The 22,256-nt window shown below is 53.4% G+C and overlaps 2 protein-coding genes across 2 annotated transcripts; one reads left to right on the top strand and one right to left on the bottom strand.

Annotated features, from left to right (window-relative positions):
* Positions 1-1,490: 1,490 nt before the first annotated feature.
* Positions 1,491-2,300, bottom strand: LOC129073730 (keratin-associated protein 6-5-like). The gene is made up of 2 exons (XM_054577407.1): positions 2,219-2,300; positions 1,491-1,801 (listed from the first exon to the last, which is right to left on the bottom strand). Exons 1-2 carry the CDS (start codon positions 2,298-2,300, stop codon positions 1,491-1,493), a joined length of 393 nt encoding a protein of 130 aa, XP_054433382.1.
* A 19,470-nt stretch (positions 2,301-21,770) lies between these two features.
* Positions 21,771-21,956, top strand: LOC129073723 (keratin-associated protein 21-1-like). Its single transcript, XM_054577395.1, has one exon. The coding sequence runs from the start codon at positions 21,771-21,773 to the stop codon at positions 21,954-21,956; it is 186 nt and encodes a 61-aa protein (XP_054433370.1).
* Positions 21,957-22,256: the final 300 nt, after the last annotated feature.

The raw sequence follows: 22,256 nt of genomic DNA, 5'->3' as shown, positions 1-22,256 counted from the left end.
TTGTAATTCTCAGTTTCTCTTTGGGAAACCGAGAGGGAATTTGTCTCCTTGTGATGATTTTAGCTCTTTCTATTTTTGCTCCAGAGATTTATATCGGTTTTTAATCGCTACCTCAGGCCCTGCCAAAACGTAAGCCGCATGCGACCATCTAAACACACTTAAAGGCAGAGTCTGTCCAGTGGCTGAAACCCGACTCATGTGTACGTCGTTCATGAGGAAAGCACTCGAAACACGGCGGCGGGCGAGCGCGCGCCTCATGCACATGCGCGTCTCCTGGGGGATTTCTGTGGGTCTAAAACACCCCACGCTTCAAATACCACGTGGAATCTGACGCACGCCCGGAACTAACGAGCAAAATAGAGACGGACTCACAGACGGAGAGCAGGTGACCGCGAAGAGGGGCGCGGGGGTGGCGGGTGAGAGGAAGGGACGGGGACTCGTGGACGCGGGCCACGGCGTGGCGGCTGCAGGCGGAGGGGGTCTAAGGGGACTACGTGGTCGTGGAAAAATACAATAAACAGATCGCAAAAACGGAACGATTTTGCACTGAATGAAAATAAAATAGAGAGTTATCAAAACTTGTAGCTGCAAATAAAGCAATGCTTAAAAGAAGATGTATGACACTGTTTGATATTGGAAAAGAATGTTTCCAAATCAGTAATACGAAAATCCCTCCAAATAATTAGTGAAGAAACACCAGAAAAGGAAAAAGAAGAAGAGGAAGGAGGAGGAGGAGGAAAAAGGAAGGAAAGATAAGGGTGGACATTAGGATAATTTTCCAAAGATGATAGAGAAAATCAATGAAACCAAAATCTGGTTCCGTGAAAAGTGTCCTGAGGTAGATGAACCTCCAGCAAGACGAACAAGGAAGGGAGGAGAGACGACATATCCCGTCAGGAGCAGGAATGACGCAGAGGCATCGCTACAGACCCTACGGCCGCGAAGAGGCCGGCACGGGGCCGGCTGTGTCCCGGCCCCTTCCTGTGGGGGGCGCTTCCCAAAGCCACGGACCCAGCCCTGCTCGAGCCGCTCGGGCGGAAACGGGGCGACGACATACGTCATGAGCAGGCCTCGCCGCCTGCCCTGCTGTCAAGCAAATAAAGAGCCCAAGGAGCATAAAATAAGTCCTAGTACATAGAATAAGTAAAGAGGAAGCCAAGGTTTTACTTTCAAGTGAGCAAGTTTATTAAGAACACGGGGAAGAAGAGTGATGCCTTGGAAGCATCCGGGTCGGATGGGGACGGCTCTGCTCTGTGAGAGGGAACAGCGGGGTCCAGGGTGGTGGCCCCCGGCCCTCCACGAGGCCGAGCCTGGGGTGCGGGGTCAGAGGTGAGATGCAGCCGGGGCCGCCGGATGGCGGGGATGCCGCCCATCACGCCAGAGTGTGCGGGGCGGGGTTAGCCGCGCCTCGTGAGGTGACCCGGGACATCGGGTGCAGGGCTGGTGAGTGGGCATGTTACGGGTGAGGAGGTAGAGTCCCCACCGCGTCTTCAGTAGTAGTAGCCACAGCCAGAGCCGTAGCCGCAGCCGTAGCCGCAGCCCAGGCCTCGGTAGCCACAGCCGTAGCCGCAGCCGTAGCCGTAGCCGCTGCCCAGGCCTCGGTAGCCGCAGCCGTAGCCGCAGCCCAGGCCGCCGTAGCCGCAGCCCAGGCCTCGGTAGCCGCAGCCGTAGCCGCAGCCCAGGCCGCCGTAGCCGCAGCCCAGGCCGCCGTAGTAGTTGCCGTAGTAGTTGCCGTAGTAGCCACACATGGTGCTGGCGGTGAGGGTGTCCTTGGGAGGAGGAGGAGGAGGAGTGGAGGTGACTGCAGGAGTGGAGTGTGGCCTCTGCTCGCTGCAGGCGCCTTTTATGGGCCCCCGTGTGGGGGGGCCCGCCGCACCTGCTCACCCCATTGGCTAATCCTATGAGTAAGCTAATGAGTCTGTTGTTCCGGACCCTGAGCCGCAGCCGTGAGGTATGCAGGAAGCTCCTTTTATGTGGCCGCGTGGGCCTCCGCTGCAACCTCTCAGTGGCGGAGAGAGAGCAGAGAGTCACGCGGGCAGGTCCCCGCCGGACCCCTCGCCTCGCTGCAACTTCAGGTGACGCCCGTCTCTGGGGACGTGCCACGGCGGCGCGCGCCCCTGACTTGCTCGTGGCACAGGAAAGAGTCTGCATTCTTCTCCTTGTCTTTCCCAAACCCCCAGCGCGCACTGCTCACCAGTGGCTCTGCCTCTCCTCGCACCTGAGCGGTGCCAGTCCCCCGTGTTGCAGCGGCGCCTACCCCTCTTGGCGGTGGGTGGCCGCTGAGGAACCCACAGCTCCATCCTCTTTGTGGCCCCCCGCGGGGCCCCACCCTGTGCCCACGGCGCCTGCCAATCCCTGACGCCAACCGGTTTTCCTTCCATTGCCTCGCTCCTCTCTGTGACATGGACCGTAGTTTCTACCATGGGTCCACCGGAAGGAGCGGCAACCATGGGTTTTATTTCACTGAGATTCCTATCAAATGCCTGTTCACTGGGTGTTCACTCTTGAGATGCTTACAGCTTCTTGCTGTTTGCGTCCCTACGGGCTGGCCGCAGCCTGCAGCGTCCGAGCCCCCAGGGCTCTTTGCGCGAGGTAACCCTCCCGGGGCTCGGGGACAGCACGTCACCAGGTTGCCATGCAGGGCCAGCCCGCGCGCGGCCCGGCTCACTAACGCCACTGCCAGTCAGGTATTTGATTTTATCCACCCAACGAGGGTAAAATCTCTTGGTAAGACATACAGTGTGTTAAGTAGGAATCTATTGTTCATCAGGCACTCGGATTAACAATCATTGATTATTTTTTACTTTAATGTTTTCACTATGATGATCCAGGATATCAGGGGGCACAGCAAAGCCAGCAGAAGCTTGTTATTGCCTAACAGCAACTGGGTCTGAGTCCTCCTGGAGGACTCGGGGCGGACGTGGGACACGCACCCGTCGTCAGCGACCAGGCTGCTCGCAGCTGTGTTCTCTGTTCGGAGACGGTCAATACGTCTGTCTTCACATCAGCTCCAAGCACTGCCACAGAGTGTGGGATTCAGGGCACAGCCTTTGGCCGGCGGCACGACGGAGAACCCACGTGGAATCCTCCCCTGGAATCGGGGCGCAGAGCTCTGTCGTCATCCGGCCCATCTGCTCTGACGATCTATTTAGCTCGGTCAGCAGAAAGCCAGCCCCGTGAGAGAGCAGGGCGGGGGTCCTACTAGCACGCAGGCCACACAGGGCTGTTTCTCCGTGTCCCCACCCTTGGGGGGCTCACTGTGGGCAAGGGCTATACCTAAGCTGATCGCCAGATATATTTTAATGTAAATTAATCCGTGACAATTAAATGATCCTAATAACTGAATTTATCCTGGGAGATTCTTCTGCATTTAGTAGGGAAAAAGTCCTTGCCATTACCTAAGCAGGAAACACCGACAACATTTTATTTTACTGTATAAAGACACCATAAACGACTCGTTATGAGACACGCCTGTCATGCTGAGCCTGCCGGGCCGAAAGTTACTTCACTCCTCTCACTCCTGCTCAGCGGCAACGTGGTGGGAAATGGCAGCACATCAGAGAACTGTCCTAAGACTTACGTGAGTTCATGCTCATAAAGCGCTTGGCAAGTGACTGCTGTGTAGTAAATAGCTAATAAAGGCTCCAAGGACACAAGAGACTAACAAGCCCTATAGTAAACAGCTAGTAATGCTACTTAATTATTATTACCTATCTTATAAATTGTTATACAGAGTTTTGGCATATGAATTACTTAGGCAGCATTGAACAGATTTTAGAGAAAATTATTCTTTTATATGCAAATCTTAGAAAATAAGCCATGCATGTAATACTAAAAATTTATACTTTTTAACCACCATTGTTCTAAGTGCCTCACATTATTTAACACATTTACTTCTCATAGGAACTCTAGAAGTTAGGTTCCATGATTATCCTTTATTTTCGTAAAAGGACACCCAATTCTCAGGAAGTCACACTGTGACTGAGAGGTGAGGACGGACGTAATGACAATCTCTGAAGAGAGAACTCAGCGTGTTCACACCGTGGCTCAGGCGCGAGGAGAGGCAGAGCCACTGGTGAGCAGTGCGCGCTGGGGGTTTGGGAAAGACAAGGAGAAGAATGCAGACTCTTTCCTGTGCCACGAGCAAGTCAGGGGCGCGCGCCGCCGTGGCACGTCCCCAGAGACGGGCGTCACCTGAAGTTGCAGCGAGGCGAGGGGTCCGGCGGGGACCTGCCCGCGTGACTCTCTGCTCTCTCTCCGCCACTGAGAGGTTGCAGCGGAGGCCCACGCGGCCACATAAAAGGAGCTTCCTGCATACCTCACGGCTGCGGCTCAGGGTCCGGAACAACAGACTCATTAGCTTACTCATAGGATTAGCCAATGGGGTGAGCAGGTGCGGCGGGTCCCCCCACACGGGGGCCCATAAAAGGAGCCTGCAGCGAGCAGAGGCCACACTCCACTCCTGCAGTCACCTCCACTCCTCCTCCTCCTCCTCCTCCCAAGGACACTCTCACCGCCAGCACCATGTGTGGCTACTACGGCAACTACTACGGCAACTACTACGGCGGCCTGGGCTGCGGCTACGGCGGCCTGGGCTGCGGCTACGGCTGCGGCTATGGCTGCGGCTACGGCGGCCTGGGCTGCGGCTACGGCTGCGGCTACCGAGGCCTGGGCAGCGGCTACGGCTACGGCTGCGGCTACGGCTGCGGCTACCGAGGCCTGGGCTGCGGCTACGGCTGCGGCTACGGCTCTGGCTGTGGCTACTACTACTGAAGACGCGGTGGGGACTCTACCTCCTCACCCGTAACATGCCCACTCACCAGCCCTGCACCCGATGTCCCGGGTCACCTCACGAGGCGCGGCTAACCCCGCCCCGCACACTCTGGCGTGATGGGCGGCATCCCCGCCATCCGGCGGCCCCGGCTGCATCTCACCTCTGACCCCGCACCCCAGGCTCGGCCTCGTGGAGGGCCGGGGGCCACCACCCTGGACCCCGCTGTTCCCTCTCACAGAGCAGAGCCGTCCCCATCCGACCCGGATGCTTCCAAGGCATCACTCTTCTTCCCCGTGTTCTTAATAAACTTGCTCACTTGAAAGTAAAACCTTGGCTTCCTCTTTACTTATTCTATGTACTAGGACTTATTTTATGCTCCTTGGGCTCTTTATTTGCCTGACAGCAGGGCAGGCGGCGAGGCCTGCTCATGACGTATGTCGTCGCCCCGTTTCCGCCCGAGCGGCTCGAGCAGGGCTGGGTCCGTGGCTTTGGGAAGCGCCCCCCACAGGAAGGGGCCCGGACACAGCCGGCCCCGTGCCGGCCTCTTCGCGGCCGTAGGGTCTGTAGCGATGCCTCTGCGTCATTCCTGCTCCTGACGGGATATGTCCTCTCTCCTCCCTTCCTTGTTCGTCTTGCTGGAGGTTCATCTACCTCGGGACACTTTTCACGGAACCAGATTTTGGTTTCATTGATTTTCTCTATCATCTTTGGAAAATTATCCTAATGTCCACCCTTATCTTTCCTTCCTTTTTCCTCCTCCTCCTCCTTCCTCTTCTTCTTTTTCCTTTTCTGGTGTTTCTTCACTAATTATTTGGAGGGATTTTCGTATTACTGATTTGGAAACATTCTTTTCCAATATCAAACAGTGTCATACATCTTCTTTTAAGCATTGCTTTATTTGCAGCTACAAGTTTTGATAACTCTCTATTTTATTTTCATTCAGTGCAAAATCGTTCCGTTTTTGCGATCTGTTTATTGTATTTTTCCACGACCACGTAGTCCCCTTAGACCCCCTCCGCCTGCAGCCGCCACGCCGTGGCCCGCGTCCACGAGTCCCCGTCCCTTCCTCTCACCCGCCACCCCCCGCGCCCCTCTTCGCGGTCACCTGCTCTCCGTCTGTGAGTCCGTCTCTATTTTGCTCGTTAGTTCCGGGCGTGCGTCAGATTCCACGTGGTATTTGAAGCGTGGGGTGTTTTAGACCCACAGAAATCCCCCAGGAGACGCGCATGTGCATGAGGCGCGCGCTCGCCCGCCGCCGTGTTTCGAGTGCTTTCCTCATGAACGACGTACACATGAGTCGGGTTTCAGCCACTGGACAGACTCTGCCTTTAAGTGTGTTTAGATGGTCGCATGCGGCTTACGTTTTGGCAGGGCCTGAGGTAGCGATTAAAAACCGATATAAATCTCTGGAGCAAAAATAGAAAGAGCTAAAATCATCACAAGGAGACAAATTCCCTCTCGGTTTCCCAAAGAGAAACTGAGAATTACAAAGGGTACAGGTATTTCTGGAGTTGCACGTATAGGAACCCTTGCGGCAAAGAAAAGGGAAACACTGAGGAAAGTATCTCCCGAAGGAAAATAATGGCTCCCCTGCGAAGCACCGGAAAGGCAGGGGCAAATGCTGGGTAAGAAACGAAAGGGAGTGAAGTAAGTGTTCTCTTCCGGGTTTCTTAGGAAGTTCACAGTTTATCAGAAAACAGAGAAGCAAATTCGGCATCAAGCCACAACAACGGGGGCCGCGGCCGTGTCGTCCTGGTGTCACGGGAAGCACGGGTCCCGGGGATCGTCTTGTGTCTCCCGGACGTGGCCCCCGCGAGGCCCGCAGCGCGTCCTCCCAGGGGGTTCAGGGACAGAGGCCGGCGGCGGCGGCCGGAGCCCGAGCCCGAGCCCGAGCCCGAGCCGCGGCCCCTGGCCTCCCGGCGGCCGCCTCCGCCATCCGCGCGGCCGGGAGGCGTCTGGAGGGACACGGCGGCCCCGCGCCAGACGCTGGAACCTTTCCATTTCCGTGGAGCAGATCGAACGACCGCCCACCCTTGAGCTTCTCCTCCCGCCGTTCCCGCCTCAGACCCGGGGCTGCTTCGGGGTCCGCCTGGTTCCACGGGAGGGAGAGTCCCGGGACAGCCCGGCCGTCACCGCGCAGCTCACGGGGCTTCGGTGACACGCCGGCGGGTAGAGGCTGTGGAGCGCCAGGCCCGGGAGCCTGGACGCTGCTTCCTCGTGCACAGGGAGGTGCCTTGGGCTCTCAACGCTTTATTGTGCAGCACGAACCAATCCCCCCCGTGTTTTCAAATTCACCTCTCGGGTCCATCGTGGGAAAAAGGGAAGCGGAGGAGAATCAAGAGGGCGGAGGAGGGAGTGGAAGTCACACACTGACCTCCTCCCGGGACCAGCCTGGAATTACAACTAAACCGTGGAGAAATCACCTGGAACAAACAACTGAACAACAGCAAGAGAGGAGCCTTGTAACCTCGGAGACCGAAGAATCAGCTTTAGGGCAGCCTGACTGATCAGGAGTGCGGTAGAGACGCGAGAAGGTGGGCGGGGCGCCCCGGGCGGCAGCTCCAGGAGGGTACTGAACGGGCCAGTTGGACCCCCGCTCTGACCCCCCTGAGAAGAGCGGGGTCTAAACCAAAGCGGGGATCTCGAGCCCACAGCACCCGAGCCCAAAAGGTACACAGAAAACAGCCAGCTGGGAAAAGCGGCAGGTTGCTCTCTGCCAGAGACAGGCGGCTGGAGACGCAAAGAGCGTTTAAAGGGCCAACGCATAAATTTCTATTAGCAGCCACTACCCTGGTCTCAGGCTGAGGCGGGGGCAGAGTGGGCCGGAGATGCCTGAGGAGAGACTGGGGAAGGAGGCTTTGGGGAGGGACCTGAGAGAGTGGCCCGCAGGATCCTGGTGCTGACTCACCACTCATACGGCAGCAGCCATCTTGCTCAGGCAGAAACCAGCCCCTGAGTGGCGGGAGCGTGAGAGGACCCAATAACCCCGCCCCCAGGAGGGACTCTGCCTCACCCTGAACTGCCTAAGCCCCCTGCTGAGTACAGAGTGGCAGCCACAGATAGCAGATCCCTGGCTAAAGGGGGCGCCGAGATGTCTGGAGACACTTGAGGTGACTGGGGACAGACGCTTTGGGGAAGGAAAGGAGAGAGTAGCAGGAGGGTCCTGGTGCTGACTTTCCCCCGTGTGGCAGCAGCCATCTGGCTCAGGCAGAGACCAGCCCCTGAGCAGCAGCAGCATGAGAGGATCCAACAACCCTGCCCCCAGGAAGGATTCTGTACTGCCCTGTGGTGTCTAAGCCTGACTGCTGAGTGCAGAGTGACTAAATTAACAAGTGAAGGAGACAGCCACAGTCAGTAGACTCCTGGAAGCCTCGAACAGGCTGCCTAAGGTCAGACAGGGTCAACATCGGACATCAGCAGAGGAAGATCCAGAAAGTAAAAACAGCGGTCTCCTCCATAGAAGTTCACACCACAGAGTCAGGAAAGCAAGACAGATCAACTTAAGAAGCAGAGCAAAAAAGAAGATTCTGACAAATAATGGGAAGACAAAGAAATACCCCCCAGTAAAAGGGAAAGGAGGAATTCCCCAAAAGGGAACTAAATGAAATAGAGGCAAGGAAACGATCAGATATTGAGTTCCAAACAGCGGTTCTAAGGAAGCTCCATGAGCTCAGTGAGCTCAGAGAGAATTCCAAAAAGCTACAGGGAAACTATGAGGAACTTACTGTAAACTATATCAGCCTGAAAAAGGACATAGAAACTATCATAAGAGACAAGAGGAAATGAAGGATACCATTTCTGAATTGAAGAACACAGTAGAAGGAATCAAAAGCAGGCTAGATGAAGCCGAGGACCGAATCAGCGAGCTGGAGGAGAGGTAGGAAAAAAGCTCCCAGAAAGAGCAAGAAACCGAGAAAAGACTCAAAAAGAACGAAGAGGCATTTAGGGAAATGCAGGATAACCTGAAACAGAATAATATCCGTATGATAGGGATACCAGAAGGAGAAGAGGAGGAAGGGATAGAGAACCTGTTTGAAAAAGTCATGATGGAAAAATTCCCTCATTGGAGGAGAGAAAAAGTGACACAAGTCCAGGAAGCAGAGGGTCCCATCCAAGAGGAACCCTCTCCACGTGGAATGAGACCCACTCCAAGACACATCATCATTAAAATGGCAAATATCAAAGACAAACAGAGAATCCTAAAGGCAGCAAGGGAGAAAGACGTAGTAACATATAAGGGAGCCCCGGTACGGCTGGAAGCTCACTTCTCAACAGAAACACTACAAGCCAGAAGGGAGTGGCAAGAAATATTCCAAGTCATGAAAAAGCAAAGGCCTGCAACCAAGACGGCTCTACCCAGCAAGGCTCTCAATTAAAATGGAAGGTGAAATAAGGAGTTTCCCAGACAAAAGAAGGCTAAGAGAATACACCTCCACCAAACCAGCACTGCAAAATATGCTAACGGGACTGCTTTAAGATGAAGAAAAAGAGTCTATGAATCCCCAGTTCCTTTCACAGTTGCCATACTTGATATTACCAATATTTTTTAATATGTATAAATATGATTGTGACAATGATGTTGTTTTAATTGTTCCTTTATTATTTGTTGAAACTAACCTGTTTTTGTATATTTCTTGCCTATTTCTATTCTTTTTAAAAAGCTTTAAATGACTTTTTGGTATTCTTTACCCATTTTTTGATTAAACGTTTGTAGAATTTTTCTAAAAAAGCAAACAAACCATGCACCCTTTTTTAGAAAGTGTTGCAAATACTTTCCTATTCTGTTACTTGTCCTTTAATATTTTTATATGTATATTACTGTACAGTCTTAAATGTTTAACATAGTCATATTGTCAGTGTTTTACTTTATAGCTTCTGGGTTTGAATATGTTACTTCCGGGTAAGAAAAATATTACTTTGTATTTTCTCCTAAAACTCCTTACAGTCTACATGTTGATTTTTAACTCACCTGAATATTTCTTGTGTAATGTGTGAAATAGGGCTCTGTATTTGTTTTACTTCAAGTAATAGTCGTCCATGCACCTTATTTGCTGAATAAGCCTTGTTTACCCATTGATTTGAAATATCAACTTAATCATATATTACATTGTTAGATATATATGTTTGTCTCTAGAATGCTCATGTTATTTCATTGATCTACTTGATTATTTCTGTGCTGGTGTCATGCTGGTTTAATTGCTGAGACTTTAGAAGGGTTTTACATTTTTTAATATTTTATAATTAACTTTGATATTTAAAAAAGTAAATAAAATCAATGTGCATTCAGAAAGAAAGAAAGAAAGAAAGAAAGAGAGAGAGAGAGAAAGAGAGAGAGAGAGAAAGACCTCCTACCTTTTGCAACAACATGGATGGAACTGGAGAATATTACCCTAAGTGAAATAAGCCAGTCGATGAAAGACATCTACCATATGATCTCACGTATAAGGGGACTCTATTCAACAAAATAAACCAAGAAACAAAATACACCGCAGGCATGGAAACACGGAGCAGACGGAGCGTGACCCGAGGGGACGGGGAAGGAGGCCCGTGGTGGAGAGAAGGGGAAGGGACTGGACAGAGAACGGGTATGAAGGACCCACGGACACGGACCACGGAGTGGGAATGGACTGTGGGAGCGGGGGGCGGGGCGGGGCGGGTGGAGGGGGGGCAAAGGGGGACAAACTGAGACGACTGCGATAGAATAAACGCGATTTATGTATTTTTAAAAAATAAAGAGAGAAAACGGGAGGAGAGAGGGCAGTGAGTGGAGGTGGAAGAGTTCATGGGCGGATAAATGGTAACGGGAAAAACACAATAAACTTTAAAAATAAAAAGAAACAAAAATTAAAAAGAGGAAAAAGAAAAAGAAAAAAGGGAAGCGATGAGATTTCATTTGATTTAAGAAATAATTAACGCTGTTTCTTTACATGAAGCAGCGATGGGGGCAGAGATGCCTATTCGTGGAACCTACTAGGTTTTCCCTGACCCACAGGCTCTTGGTTAAATATCCCACACTGTTCAAAGTGCAAGAAACATGCTCTTGTTTTACTTTGACAAAGCTCCTAGGTGAATCCTGCCATGCGCAGAGAATGCCCCCGCGAGCTCTCCTGTTTCCGGGAGGGTGACTCCCAGGAGTCGGAGGAGCTCAGAGCCGGTGCCGCCCGCGCCGCCACGGCTGGGAGCACGCGAACCCCAGCGCTTCGCCTTCTCCTAGTTCTTATGTCTCATCATATCACTCTCTGCAGAAACCACAGGAAACCTCCCTCTTCCCCACCTGAAGACAAGCGTACGACTTGCGTTACTCTGTGTCTGCTCGTGTTCACCTTTAATTTCTCTTTAGGAAAATGCACCAAGTTTTTCACTGAATACAAGCTTTTTGGAAACATTTGACAACATATATTCACTGATGTGCATCATTTCCCGTGTGAACATATGTATGTTTTGGGAGTGATGGTGTGTTATTGTGCTTTTTCCTGTACGTGTGTTAGTGTGCGTGTGTGTGGTATATGTATGTGCGTGTATGTGTGTCCTTGTGAGTGTATATGTGAGCGTGTGCTAGTGTGTGAACGTGTTGTGAGTGTATGTGTCCTCCGTGCCTCCGTGTGTGCGTGTGAGTGTGGCGTGGGCACAGCTGCTGTCCCTCCAGGGGGCGGGGAGAGGGCCTCCAGGGACAGAAAGTCCCGGCTGCTCCCGGGATGGCGCCCCCATTGGCTGGTCTCAAATTGATCCTCCAGGAGCCTGGACCCTCCCTTGCCGACCTTCGGACCAAAGGACGGGATCTAGGAGAAATCAGTACCTTGGGGTCCTTCGTGCAAGAAAGGAAATGCCGCCAGGGGACGTGACGAACGGGGCCCGAGGGGGCACCTCCCTGCCCAGGCGCACAGGTCCCGCCCGCGGCATCGGGGGGCGGGCAGCCGCGCCGGCCACGCCGGCCGGTCTCCCCGAGAAGATCGCCGCGCGGCGCCCCCTCGGTGAAGTCGAGCCTCGGTCCTGGGTACCTGCAGGTCATCTCTCCTTGAGGACACAGCCGCGTGAAAGCAAGCGGCTTTCCACGTCGGGGGATCAGTCTGCGGGCTCAGAAGGAGCCCCGCTTTCAAAATTGTGTGATTACAGGAGAAGGTAGAACACTGTAGCACAGTATCTCAATTTTTTTAATTTCCTAACATTTGAGAGCCGTGCATTTATAAAAGGGATAACCGGAAAGAGGAAGTGAATGTGTGTCCTGCAGGAGTTGATTTCCAAATGTGAACATTCATTAAAGATGCAAAATATTCATACGAGGTGAGACGGGAGGCCAATTTCAGAAACTCTTCTAGAATTTGGAGAAGAAGTGTAATCAGAAAAATTACAGAAAATGTCCAGACTGTGCAGAACACATTCTCGATATCCCAGACATAAAAAAATGATAAATAGAGAAAAAAGCAGGGAAATTTTAATGAATGACAATTTTAAGAGGGAAGGCGCTACACGTGAACCTGAGTGCCACCTATACTTATTTTAGTATCAGGCAGTGATAACGGCAGGGTGCTAACATACATTTTCGGGGAGTTCCTTTGCCTTTTCTGGGAAATGCGCTAGCTGGCCAGGAACACCTATCGTTTACGTGTCTATACGCAAGAGCCGGAGGGCTCGCAGGCCCGGGGCCTGGCAGCAGCGTAAGCGGGCCGTCTCTGCGCGCTGTGTCGTTGCGGTGGGGCTGCCGGGCCGCGCCTCAAGGCTGCTCTGAAGCTCGCGGGAGATACGGCGCCCGTGGGGCCTGCGACGTAATTGCCCTGTGGGAAACAACTCATAAATGCCCCTTAATTGTTGTTATTGGTAGAGTTGTGACACAAGAATTTCATGACGAACACCATGGAAGGCAGAGAATGTTCTTAGAGACCAAGAAGCAGAAAACACATGATGCCCGTGACAGCAAGTGACGGCACAGGAAAGGCATTCGTCACGTTCTGGGCACGTTCTGGGCGCTGCACCTACTTTAACACGTTGACTCCTCATTAAAATCCTCGAGCAGAGGTGCTGGTTTTTATGTGAGAATGCCAAGGCCAAAGGCGGTAAGCGACCTGTCCCCTGCCACAGGCTGCTGAGGACGGGCCTGAGTCTCACAGGGCGCAGTCCGTCCGCGTCTGCTCCCCGGCCCCTGGGAGAGCCTGGGGTGCGGCCCGTTACCGGGGTGACGGGTCATTTAACTCAGGGATCCACGGAGGCAGGCTGATGCCAGTAAATGAACAAGCAAGGGGGAAGGAAAACTTCTTCGCAGTACAACCCCAGCCAACATCCTATTTTAAACAGTAAAATTTCTGAAGCCCTCAGCATTTGCAACCCATCATTGTAATAAATAATTCGGGCAAGGAAAAACTGTTAAGAGCAGGGGTAAGTGTTGGGAGGTGAGTGGGACATTTAACTAGTCAGAAAATACCTGTAGCAAAACCCTCCGCACGAGGTAAGGACTCATGCAGTGACCTGAGCGGAGGCCTCCGTCCTCCCCTGCCGGCCCCGCGGTGGACGTTCCCACGGTCCGGATCGCGGCCGCTCGCCCCAAGTCCCAGCCCACGGAGCGACAAGAGGCAGCGTTCCCCCGCCCCTGCTTGGTGGGCAACGTGCGTGGCCGCATTCTAACCGGGAGGAAACGTAGGGAAGTCCAGACGGGAGCACATTCCGAACAAAGCCTCCCGCGACCTACGCACGGAGACGCCGCGGGAGCGAGCCGTGAGCCAGGGGCGGCCGGGCCTGGCCAGGGCCCGGCTGTTTTCTGGAAGCGCGTGTCGGGGCTGCCGATTCCTGGGTGAACATCGGGAGGGACGGGGAAGGGGCCTACGGGCCGGCAGAGAAACCTGCGCTGGGGCCGGCTCCGCGGGGACCCGGGGGGCCCCACGGGAGGCTGGAGCTGGGATGTCCCAGCTGAGCTGCGAGGGCAAGGATGTGCGTCTTTGCGCCCCGCGCTGCGGACCCCGGGGCTGGTGCAAGGGAGCGGCCTCTGGGAGGCCGCAGCCTGTGACCTCGCCTGCGGCCCCGCAGCCCCCGCAGCCCCCCGCAGCCCCCCGCAGCCCCGAGAGGACCGTCTGCACCGCCGGGCGCCGGGGGAGGCCACCCCCTGCTCCGTGCGGAACCGTGCACACAGCGATCCCAGGACAGGGCCGGACAGGGCGCGCGCACAACAGCTGCACAAATTGCGCCTGGGTCTGAGGGACCATGCCCACCCCCCAGCCATTTCAAAACCTGCCCGAAGTCCGTCAATAATCCACCTACTGCACAGCGTTCTCAGTGGGACGTGTTTCATACATTGTATGTTTCACCCTGGTCTTCGATTTTATTCTAGAACACATAGCAATTCAATAGCTTGAATCGGCTTTGAACTTTCCTAATTTGGGGCAAATTTGGTGATCTTAATGGTTGTCTTAAAATATTAATTTAGAAAGCATACAATCGTTATAATTGATGCACTAAAACAGATTGTGGCATATTTTAGTAAATTATTGTTTTTGAATGTTAAAATGTATTACTGTATTAACACCATGAAGTAGTAAAAGGCTGGGAAATACTCCAGATTTCGTGAAATGCTGGATGTCAACAGACAATGGCAAAGAATGATGATTCCCACGACTTGAATTCTGTATCAAAAGTTTTAAAAAACAACGGAAAAAAACTGAGTAAAAAAACAGTAGTGTATCCTAACCATATTTTTTGAAATCACATGATTGGGGAGCACCCTTACTGATTTACTAATAGTGTCACGAAGTCTACGACATATTTCCAGAGGTTCAACAGTGCTGTGTGAGTGGGGGCGGGGCGTGTCAGCGGAGAGACAGAGGAAACAAAACTGGTCAAGTACTCACAATCGCCACATCTCGGGGAGCAGTTTTATTGTTCCCTACACTCTTTTCTGGACTTTATTGTGGGCTTGACGTTTTTGAACATTAAATTCTGGGAGAAATAAATTCATATCTACACAAATATTGTTTTTGCACTACTGAAATCTGCAGTGAGTTATTTCTTTACTGCTGACATTTCAGTGATTTCTCTTTGAAAGATAGAACAAGTAAACATAGCGAACAGCTGGGGTCCAAAGGCTTCACTGTAAGGAAAGAGACTCAGCTGTGGAAAGGGTAACAGGTAAGAGGGTTTTGTCTTTTTAAATTTCAGGTAGGGTGATTTACAATTTGGAGACTTTAAAGGCGTGCACGAGCCCACGTGAGCGCAGACTGGAGAGATGCTGCTGGTTGGGCGCCGTCGCAGCTGAGATGCAGGCGCGGCCGCCCGCCGTAGGAAAAGCCAGGCGCAGCAGACAGGCGCCGGAGCAAAGGGAACAGGGCCCACTCAGGGTCCGCGACCTGGAAGCACGGTGGACTCCCGTCTCAAAGACCGTCCCCCTGCCTGCTCGCGGAGGAGGTTCTTCCGGGGCGGGGCGGGGGGGACTCTTCGTGTCCAACTCTCGCTGGGCTGGGCTGGGCTGCGGTATGCCAGACCCTGTCTGTCCCTCTTTCTCGCTCTCCCCAGGCTCAGCTCCTGGCCCTTGATCCTTGTAGCTTCCGCGCCCTCGGGCCCTGTCCATTCAGACCTCTGGCTGGCGGGAGCTCAGCGCCAGGACCTCCCCCAGCGCCACCGGGGCCCGTGGGGGAGACCCCCGGGGCCCCCCGTCTACGGCGACACTGTTCATGGTGGTTTTTAGCGTCACATGAAACGCGTCAGAGTGGCTGACAGTGCAAACCGACTTTTATCACAATAAGTCAAATGTAAGGGGCCGACTGGGGGAATATATCATCGAGAAAAATACTGCCTTGTGAGATTATAATCAAACCTCTTATCGAACCTGAAACAACATCTGATTTACTTGGTAGGTCATAATACTTGAATACAAGTAGGCTACATTGCTTTAAAAATCTCTTTCTTGAGATAGGCAAGGAATGACCATTCAATTTTCTGACAACATTCAATGAAAAAAGTTAAGCTTCATTAGTAAAGTAAGTAGAAAAGACAACTCTTCACAAAAGAGCGACTTCAAAGAGCAGAAGCCCTTTTGGTCAGGGTGACTTTCTAGGGTCTTTGCCGTCCTGTGGCTTCAATCTGTTACCACTTTTGACCTGTCAAAATGCTGCGTTTTACCCCAAAATGCTGCTTACGCTCACTGTGGCCAACCCAAGGGCTAGGGCTCCGTATCAAGAGAAGACAATTGCACGTTTGCAGACAGATGCATTAGTCACAGAAAATTAGTGAAAAGCAAATGATTCACTGCAACAGCTGTGGAAACACACAAACCACAGGAAGCGACAGGAGCCTCGAATGCCCCCAAATGGCTCCGACCTTCACTGTGCAATGAATGTTAGAAAAGGTGTCACTTCCAAAATTAACTACAGCTCAAGGCACATCGAATTCAGGCGGAGGTAGAGCACGGCTGACGTTCTGTGCCTCTTATGTGGGGCACTCACCGGAAACACTTCTTGCTCAAGTGTGATCCCAAAATGGTAGAATTAGCGACCGATGGGTGGACTTCCAGTCCCTGAGGAGGATTTCACCCGGGGAGCGCCAGGCGCGCAGCCCTCGGAGCCCCCGGGCGCGGGCAGCGCCTCGCTGCACTGACAGGCAAGGGCCCCCCTCGTCCTGCCGGCAGCCCAGCGAGCGGGTGTCCTCGCCGCGGTTCCCGCCAGGAGAAGAGAGTCTCTTGCTTGAGTCACAAAGCAGGATGTGGTGGAGCCTCGAGGGTAGAAATGTGCCGGGGCGGCCAGCGGCCCGGCCGCCTTCCGCCCCGGAGGAAGGCAACACGGAGGTGTGTGCGGAAGGGACAGGTTTTTACTAACTGGGCTCCCAGTTGAAGGGGCTTGGGAGCGTTCCCGCTGCCGCCTCCCGCCAGGCGCAGAGAGGCAGCCGCCCCCAGGACCCGAGTCAGGGACCACAGCCCTCGCTGCATGTCCTCCGTCCTTCTGAGCCCAGCGGGGCCTCAGGCGGGGGCCCAGCCTCGGGCTCCCCGCCCAGTGCACAGCCTTGGCTGGAGCTTCGCCCTCGCCTTCTGCAGCCTCCCTGTCTCCTGGGCCAGGGGCGCGCAGCCAGGCCACGAGGACGCTCGTGGAGGGGACGCTCCACCCGCAGGCCCGGCCCACGGCACATCCCCGTCTCCCAGCTCTGCGCGCGGCTTTCTGGTGGCGGGAGGCCTCCGCTCCACGCGAACCCGTATCTGGGGGTCCAGTGAGCATCCGCCAGCTCCGCACCCGGGACGCCAGGGAAGGAAGAGGAGGGCCTGGGCCCGCACTCCGTGCCCACGGCCCACATGCTTAGGAGTGTCCCGCCTTCCAGCACCGCGGGCTGGTGGCCGCCCTATGTGACTCTGTCGCCCTCCCTCACTGCCATGCTGCAGAAGAGGACGGAGCTCCCCAGCCGCCCGCATGTACTCGCACATCTCAGACGCGGGAGCCCAGCCCGCCATGCATGTGGGTGCTGCCCTTTCGCCCCGTGTAGCCTCGGGACGCGCCGCCCGTTGTGGCCTCAAAGGCCGGTTGCCATTGCCCTGGGGCAGCACCGCCCACCTCCTTCTGTTGCCTACCCCCCCCAAGTTCTCCGCACCCCCGTGTGGGAGGTGTGGGCGCAGGCGCCACTTCTGGGGCCCCCGCTCTGCTCCCCAGCGGCCTGGCCCACCCCACCCTGTTGCAGAATTACTGAAGTCGCTGCTGGGACAAGGCCCTTCTTGCCTCAACTCAATCAGGAAAACAGCCCCCATGACAAACCCTGGGCTTTACACGGAAGTGAACCAGGCTCGTTTTTGTGCATTGAACAGGTTTATTAGGAAGAGAGAGAAATGGCTCCCGCGGGGAGTCAGGACGTGAGGCCTGTGGCAGTGTCACCCCGAAGGGGGCCACCCGGGAGTTCTCAGCCCTTTCCCCACGCGCCCCCTTTCACGACCCACCACGGCGGCCGCCGAGGTGGGCGCACCCCCACATGGGGCCCAAGGGCCGGTCGGCAGCCCAGCTCAGAGCACACGGCCTGCAGGCAGGGCCCCGGCGGTCCAGGTGCGGGCGTTGGCGAGCAGCGAGTCCTCAGTAGTAGTAGCCGCAGCCCAGGCCTCGGGTGCCGCAGCCGTAGCCCCAGCCCAGGCCTCCGTAGCCACAGCCGTAACCGTAGCCAAGGCCTCGGTAGCCGCAGCCGTAGCCGCAGCCGTAGCCGCAGCCGTAGCCGCAGCCCAGGCCTCGGTAGCCGCAGCCGTAGCCGCAGCCCAGGCCGCCGTAGTAGTTGCCGTAGTAGCCACACATGGTGCTGGCGGTGAGGGTGTCCTTGGGAGGAGGAGGAGGAGGAGGAGGAGGAGTGGAGGTGACTGCAGGAGTGGAGTGTGGCCTCTGCTCGCTGCAGGCTCCTTTTATGGGCCCCCGTGTGGGCCGGGCCGGCCGCACCTGCTCACGCCATTGGCTAATCCTATGACTAAGCTAATAAGTCTATTGTTCCTGGACCCCGAGCGGAAGCCTCGAGGTTACAGGCAGAGGCGGCGCGGGCCTGCCGGTTGGGAGCCCGCCTGCCCCACGTGGCTAAGGGAGCGGCGAGGCTCACATGCGCGGGTGCGCGCCCCGCCCCCGGGGACCTGCCCCTCAGACTCTTGTAGGCGGTTTGGAGCAGATAGACTATGGTTGGTAACCTTGCTCTCATTTGGTCTTGGCCCCAGGTAGGTTCCCTAATTTTTTTAAGAACAATTTATGAGAATAACCCTTCCTTTGACTCATGGATTTGTCTTCTCTTTATCCTAACTAATTATCTTCAGGCATTGAGTTCCTTTTCTGCTCTGATACCATAATGTCTCCTTCATCCACATGATGCTGATAATAATCCAACTCATTAATGCTTTCAAAAAGCCAAGTCTGAGCAAAATGCATTATACTTTTCTAGTCATACTAATGACTCTAATTTTCTTTTATGTTTAATTTCTACGGAAGGATGGAAACACAAAAGTTATTCCTTGAATTTCACATCTCTGTAATTTTTCTTAAATTGAATGAAGAGTTATAGAAATTAGTATCTCATTAACAGTAGACTTATAAGTAACTAGCCAATAGGCTTAACCTCATATTTTTGTGTATCAATGTTTTAGGCCTGTTTTTATCAAGTTATCCAGCCATTTTTTGGGTGGCCCATCACACCGAGCTGTCCCACACAGGCCAGCGGTGTTACTGTCTTTATTCTAATTACTGGGTAATCCCCCCTCTTTGGGGGCACTGGGAAAGTGACAATAGTTTCATGTCAGAGGTAGAAATGGACTCGTGTGTCTTTCAGAGACCGGATGTGAGGAGGCGGCATTCTTCACACCCTGAAGTGTGATCTGCCAGTACACCTCTGTTATTTTAATGTTTCTCAGTCCAATGTTTTTTGTGTACCCGCTGATACCCTTCGGCAGACGGGAGGGTTCAAGACGTTGGGCACACCCTGTATGTTTGTCAACTGTCCTCATAAGAATGAAGACACAATAATGTTTTTCCCCATTCTCCTGTCTTGAGAAGTAGTATATCTACTGAGTCAAAAAATTCCCCTTAATAAAATAGAATGTTTTAATACCATGGAGCTGATGAAATACACCCCACTCTTCATCCCCATGTGTTTTTGAATGTTTCCACGTGTGTCTTTCGGTAGGCTCTTTTCTGTAAAATAGACGCATTATGAGCTGAGGTATTATTCTTAGACGACATCTCACTACATGATTTTCAAATTTCCCACCCAGGAATTAAACAACCTCGGTGGTGCAGTATCAGTAAAGCCGTAACTGAGAATAAGGTCCCTGCCGCTCAGCCTCCCTCGGGGCCCAGGCCTCGGACGGGCTCCTGAAATCAGCATGACGCAGTTGCATGGGTCGATTTAAAAAGAAAACTGTGTTTGACTTGAATTTTTTCTTGGCATTTGATTAAAGTAGCTCTAAAAGACATTATGATTTTTTCCGGAATGCAGTCTCCCTAATAATAACATTTGCTGTGTTATATCTGCCTGGATTTACTTCTTTGCGTTAATTTGATTCTTAAGAGCTGAGTTACTCTTTCTAATCCCAACAGCGACAGCGTTGCGGCCAGTGCGTTTTCTTTAAAAGTTCTCTTGTTTTACTGCCATTTTCTGAATTATATTTAGTGCGTAGGTACATCACGTAACAAAAGAGAACAAAATGACCCCTTTGTCTCCGCAGCGGCCTCAGCTACTACCCCTTTCCCTCCCCATTTCGTCGCAAGGGCCCGTGCATTTCCAAGGTGGACGCCACTCTCCCTTTCTGTCCTTGCTCCAGCCTGGTGGCCTTCGGCCCCCCACCCTGCTGAGGCTGCCCCCGCAGGTGTCCTGCGCGTGGTCTTTTGGGTTCTGGAGGTGCGGCCTCCTGGGGTGCCCCGCTCCTGGGGCCCGGGGCGTCTGCCTGTCCTGGGCTGCGCCTTCCGGGGGCTCCCGGCCCGCCCGCCTCCGCGCACTCTGGCTGGGCTCCGCCGTTGCCGCTGCCGCGCTCACTCCCGTCTCTATTCCCTGCAGCAGGTTTTGTTTTCAGGTGCCAGGGCGCCCAGCGTGGTGCCCGCCCCTCCAGTTCCCATTCACACGCTCCTCGAGTGGGGCAGGGGGCGCAGCGCCTTAGCCGATGAATCTCAGCTCGCGTTTGACCCCTGTCTTCCACGGCGGCCACCTTCCCTGCCCCTGTGCAACCTAGAACTTCGCCGCAGGACAACGGCGACCTTGTCTGTGCTCCTCGCTGCTTCCTCTTGAGTGTTCAGAACAGCCTTCGACAGACAGTGGGCTCTGAAGAGATTTGTGACCAAAGAACTAACAAATGACCCAATCAATGCGACCAAGTAGCATGTTTAAATTCTCCCCCAGCCTTTTTATTTTGAAATTCCTTAGTTGCCAGATGTTGTGAACATATTAGAACGTTAGCATGTCCCCTTCACCGTGCCGCACCCACGCTAAGCACGACGATCAGAACTAAGAAATTGGCCTTGTACTGCATTCTTAACGAGTCTGCACTCTTTATTTGGATTTCTTATTTTTTCCCCTACCATGCGCTCTTTTTTTCCTCCCTGGGATCCAATCCAAGATCCCACCGGATCTAAATTCATCTTTGTTGGCCTCGCCTCTTTAGTCCTCTCCAGTTGGCGACAGTTTCTCTGTTTTCCTTTAATTTTCATGGTGACTTTAAACACCAAGTGCTTTGTAGTATGTTCTTCCATTGGGATGTGTGTGCTGCCTCAAAGCAAAGTGGAGGCTACAGATTTTGGACGGGAACACCGAAGAGATGGGCCTATTGTATTCTGTCCTAGCAGGAGGTCTTTGATGTCAGTAAACCTTTGGTAGCTTCTAGAGCAGAGTGCTAAGCTGGAATTACTAATAGAATAAATCCTTCTGTTTCTATATAGCCGTGGCCTGTGGATGTGAACTTCAGGGCCTCTGTCACGGCTTTTGACCACACACAAAATGATGGCCGCATGGACACGTGAAGTGGGAATCAAAGTGCAGAATATCGCTCCACACAGAAAATCATAGACCGCGTTACTCATTCAAGGACTTAGCGCCGAGCCCGGCTGTGCCGTTGCCACGCCTCCCACGAGTCTTCTGTCGTCTTCTGTCGTCTTCTCCCCGAGCTTCCCGCCCTCCCCCACCTCTTCGGAGCCGCGCCCCTTCCCAAGGCTGCACGTGTGCAGATAAGGAGAGGGATGTCATTCAAGGAAAAGAAAGAATTTTCAAGGGGAGGACGGAACCTGCGTGGGTTAAATGATCTCGTGGTAGCTGGTAATAGAGTTTAGACTTCACATCTGGAATAAACAAGCCTTTCATTAAAGGCACATGATTTCATTATAGGCATCCCAACACACAACAAAGGTGTTCTGAATGTGTTGGTTTATGAGGGATTCTTGAGATGGTTGTCATGCCAACGAGTCTGAAATGTGAGTTGAGAGTGTTTGTGGCTTGTCCCACACCCGCTCAGTGGGTATATAAGGCCCCGGGTCGATGATGAACTTAGAACGCCAGACGTCGACTCTGCTCTTCTCCTGAGTCTGCTCCTCACACCATGAGCTTCTACAACTACTACGGCGGCCTGGGCTGCGGCTACGGCTGCGGCTACGGCGGCTACGGCTGCGGCTACGGCGGCTACGGCGGCTACGGCTGCGGCTACGGCGGCCTGGGATGTGGCTACGGCTGTGGCTGCAGATACACCTGCTACCGTCCGTGCTGCTATGGAAGATACTTCTTCTAAGGAATTCTAGGTTCTCCTCTGTTCAGGACATTCTCTTCCGAAGGACGACGCGTACCTCCTGTATTGCTTATTGTCTGTTCCAACAATGACAGCCGAATCTTAGGCTGCCATGTAACAGCAGAACCTTTGTGACTGAAATTACCTGAGTTTGTAATAATTTAGAAAAATATTCACGTGGCTATGTTACCATTATGTGATTGAATACAACTAATCTGAACCATTTCCTTTGAAAAATGTCTAAATTCAACTTTCATTAAAGGTACTCTGGTTTGCACACTCGCAGCGTTGTCCTGCGCGGTT

Source organism: Pteronotus mesoamericanus, unplaced genomic scaffold, assembly GCF_021234165.1.
Source record: "Pteronotus mesoamericanus isolate MK-2021 breed Mesoamerican mustached bat unplaced genomic scaffold, CSHL_Meso_final contig_116, whole genome shotgun sequence".
Taxonomy (NCBI): Eukaryota; Metazoa; Chordata; class Mammalia; order Chiroptera; family Mormoopidae; genus Pteronotus; species Pteronotus mesoamericanus.
Note: the sequence above shows the minus strand (reverse complement) of the source record. Positions and strands in the feature narration are given on the sequence as shown.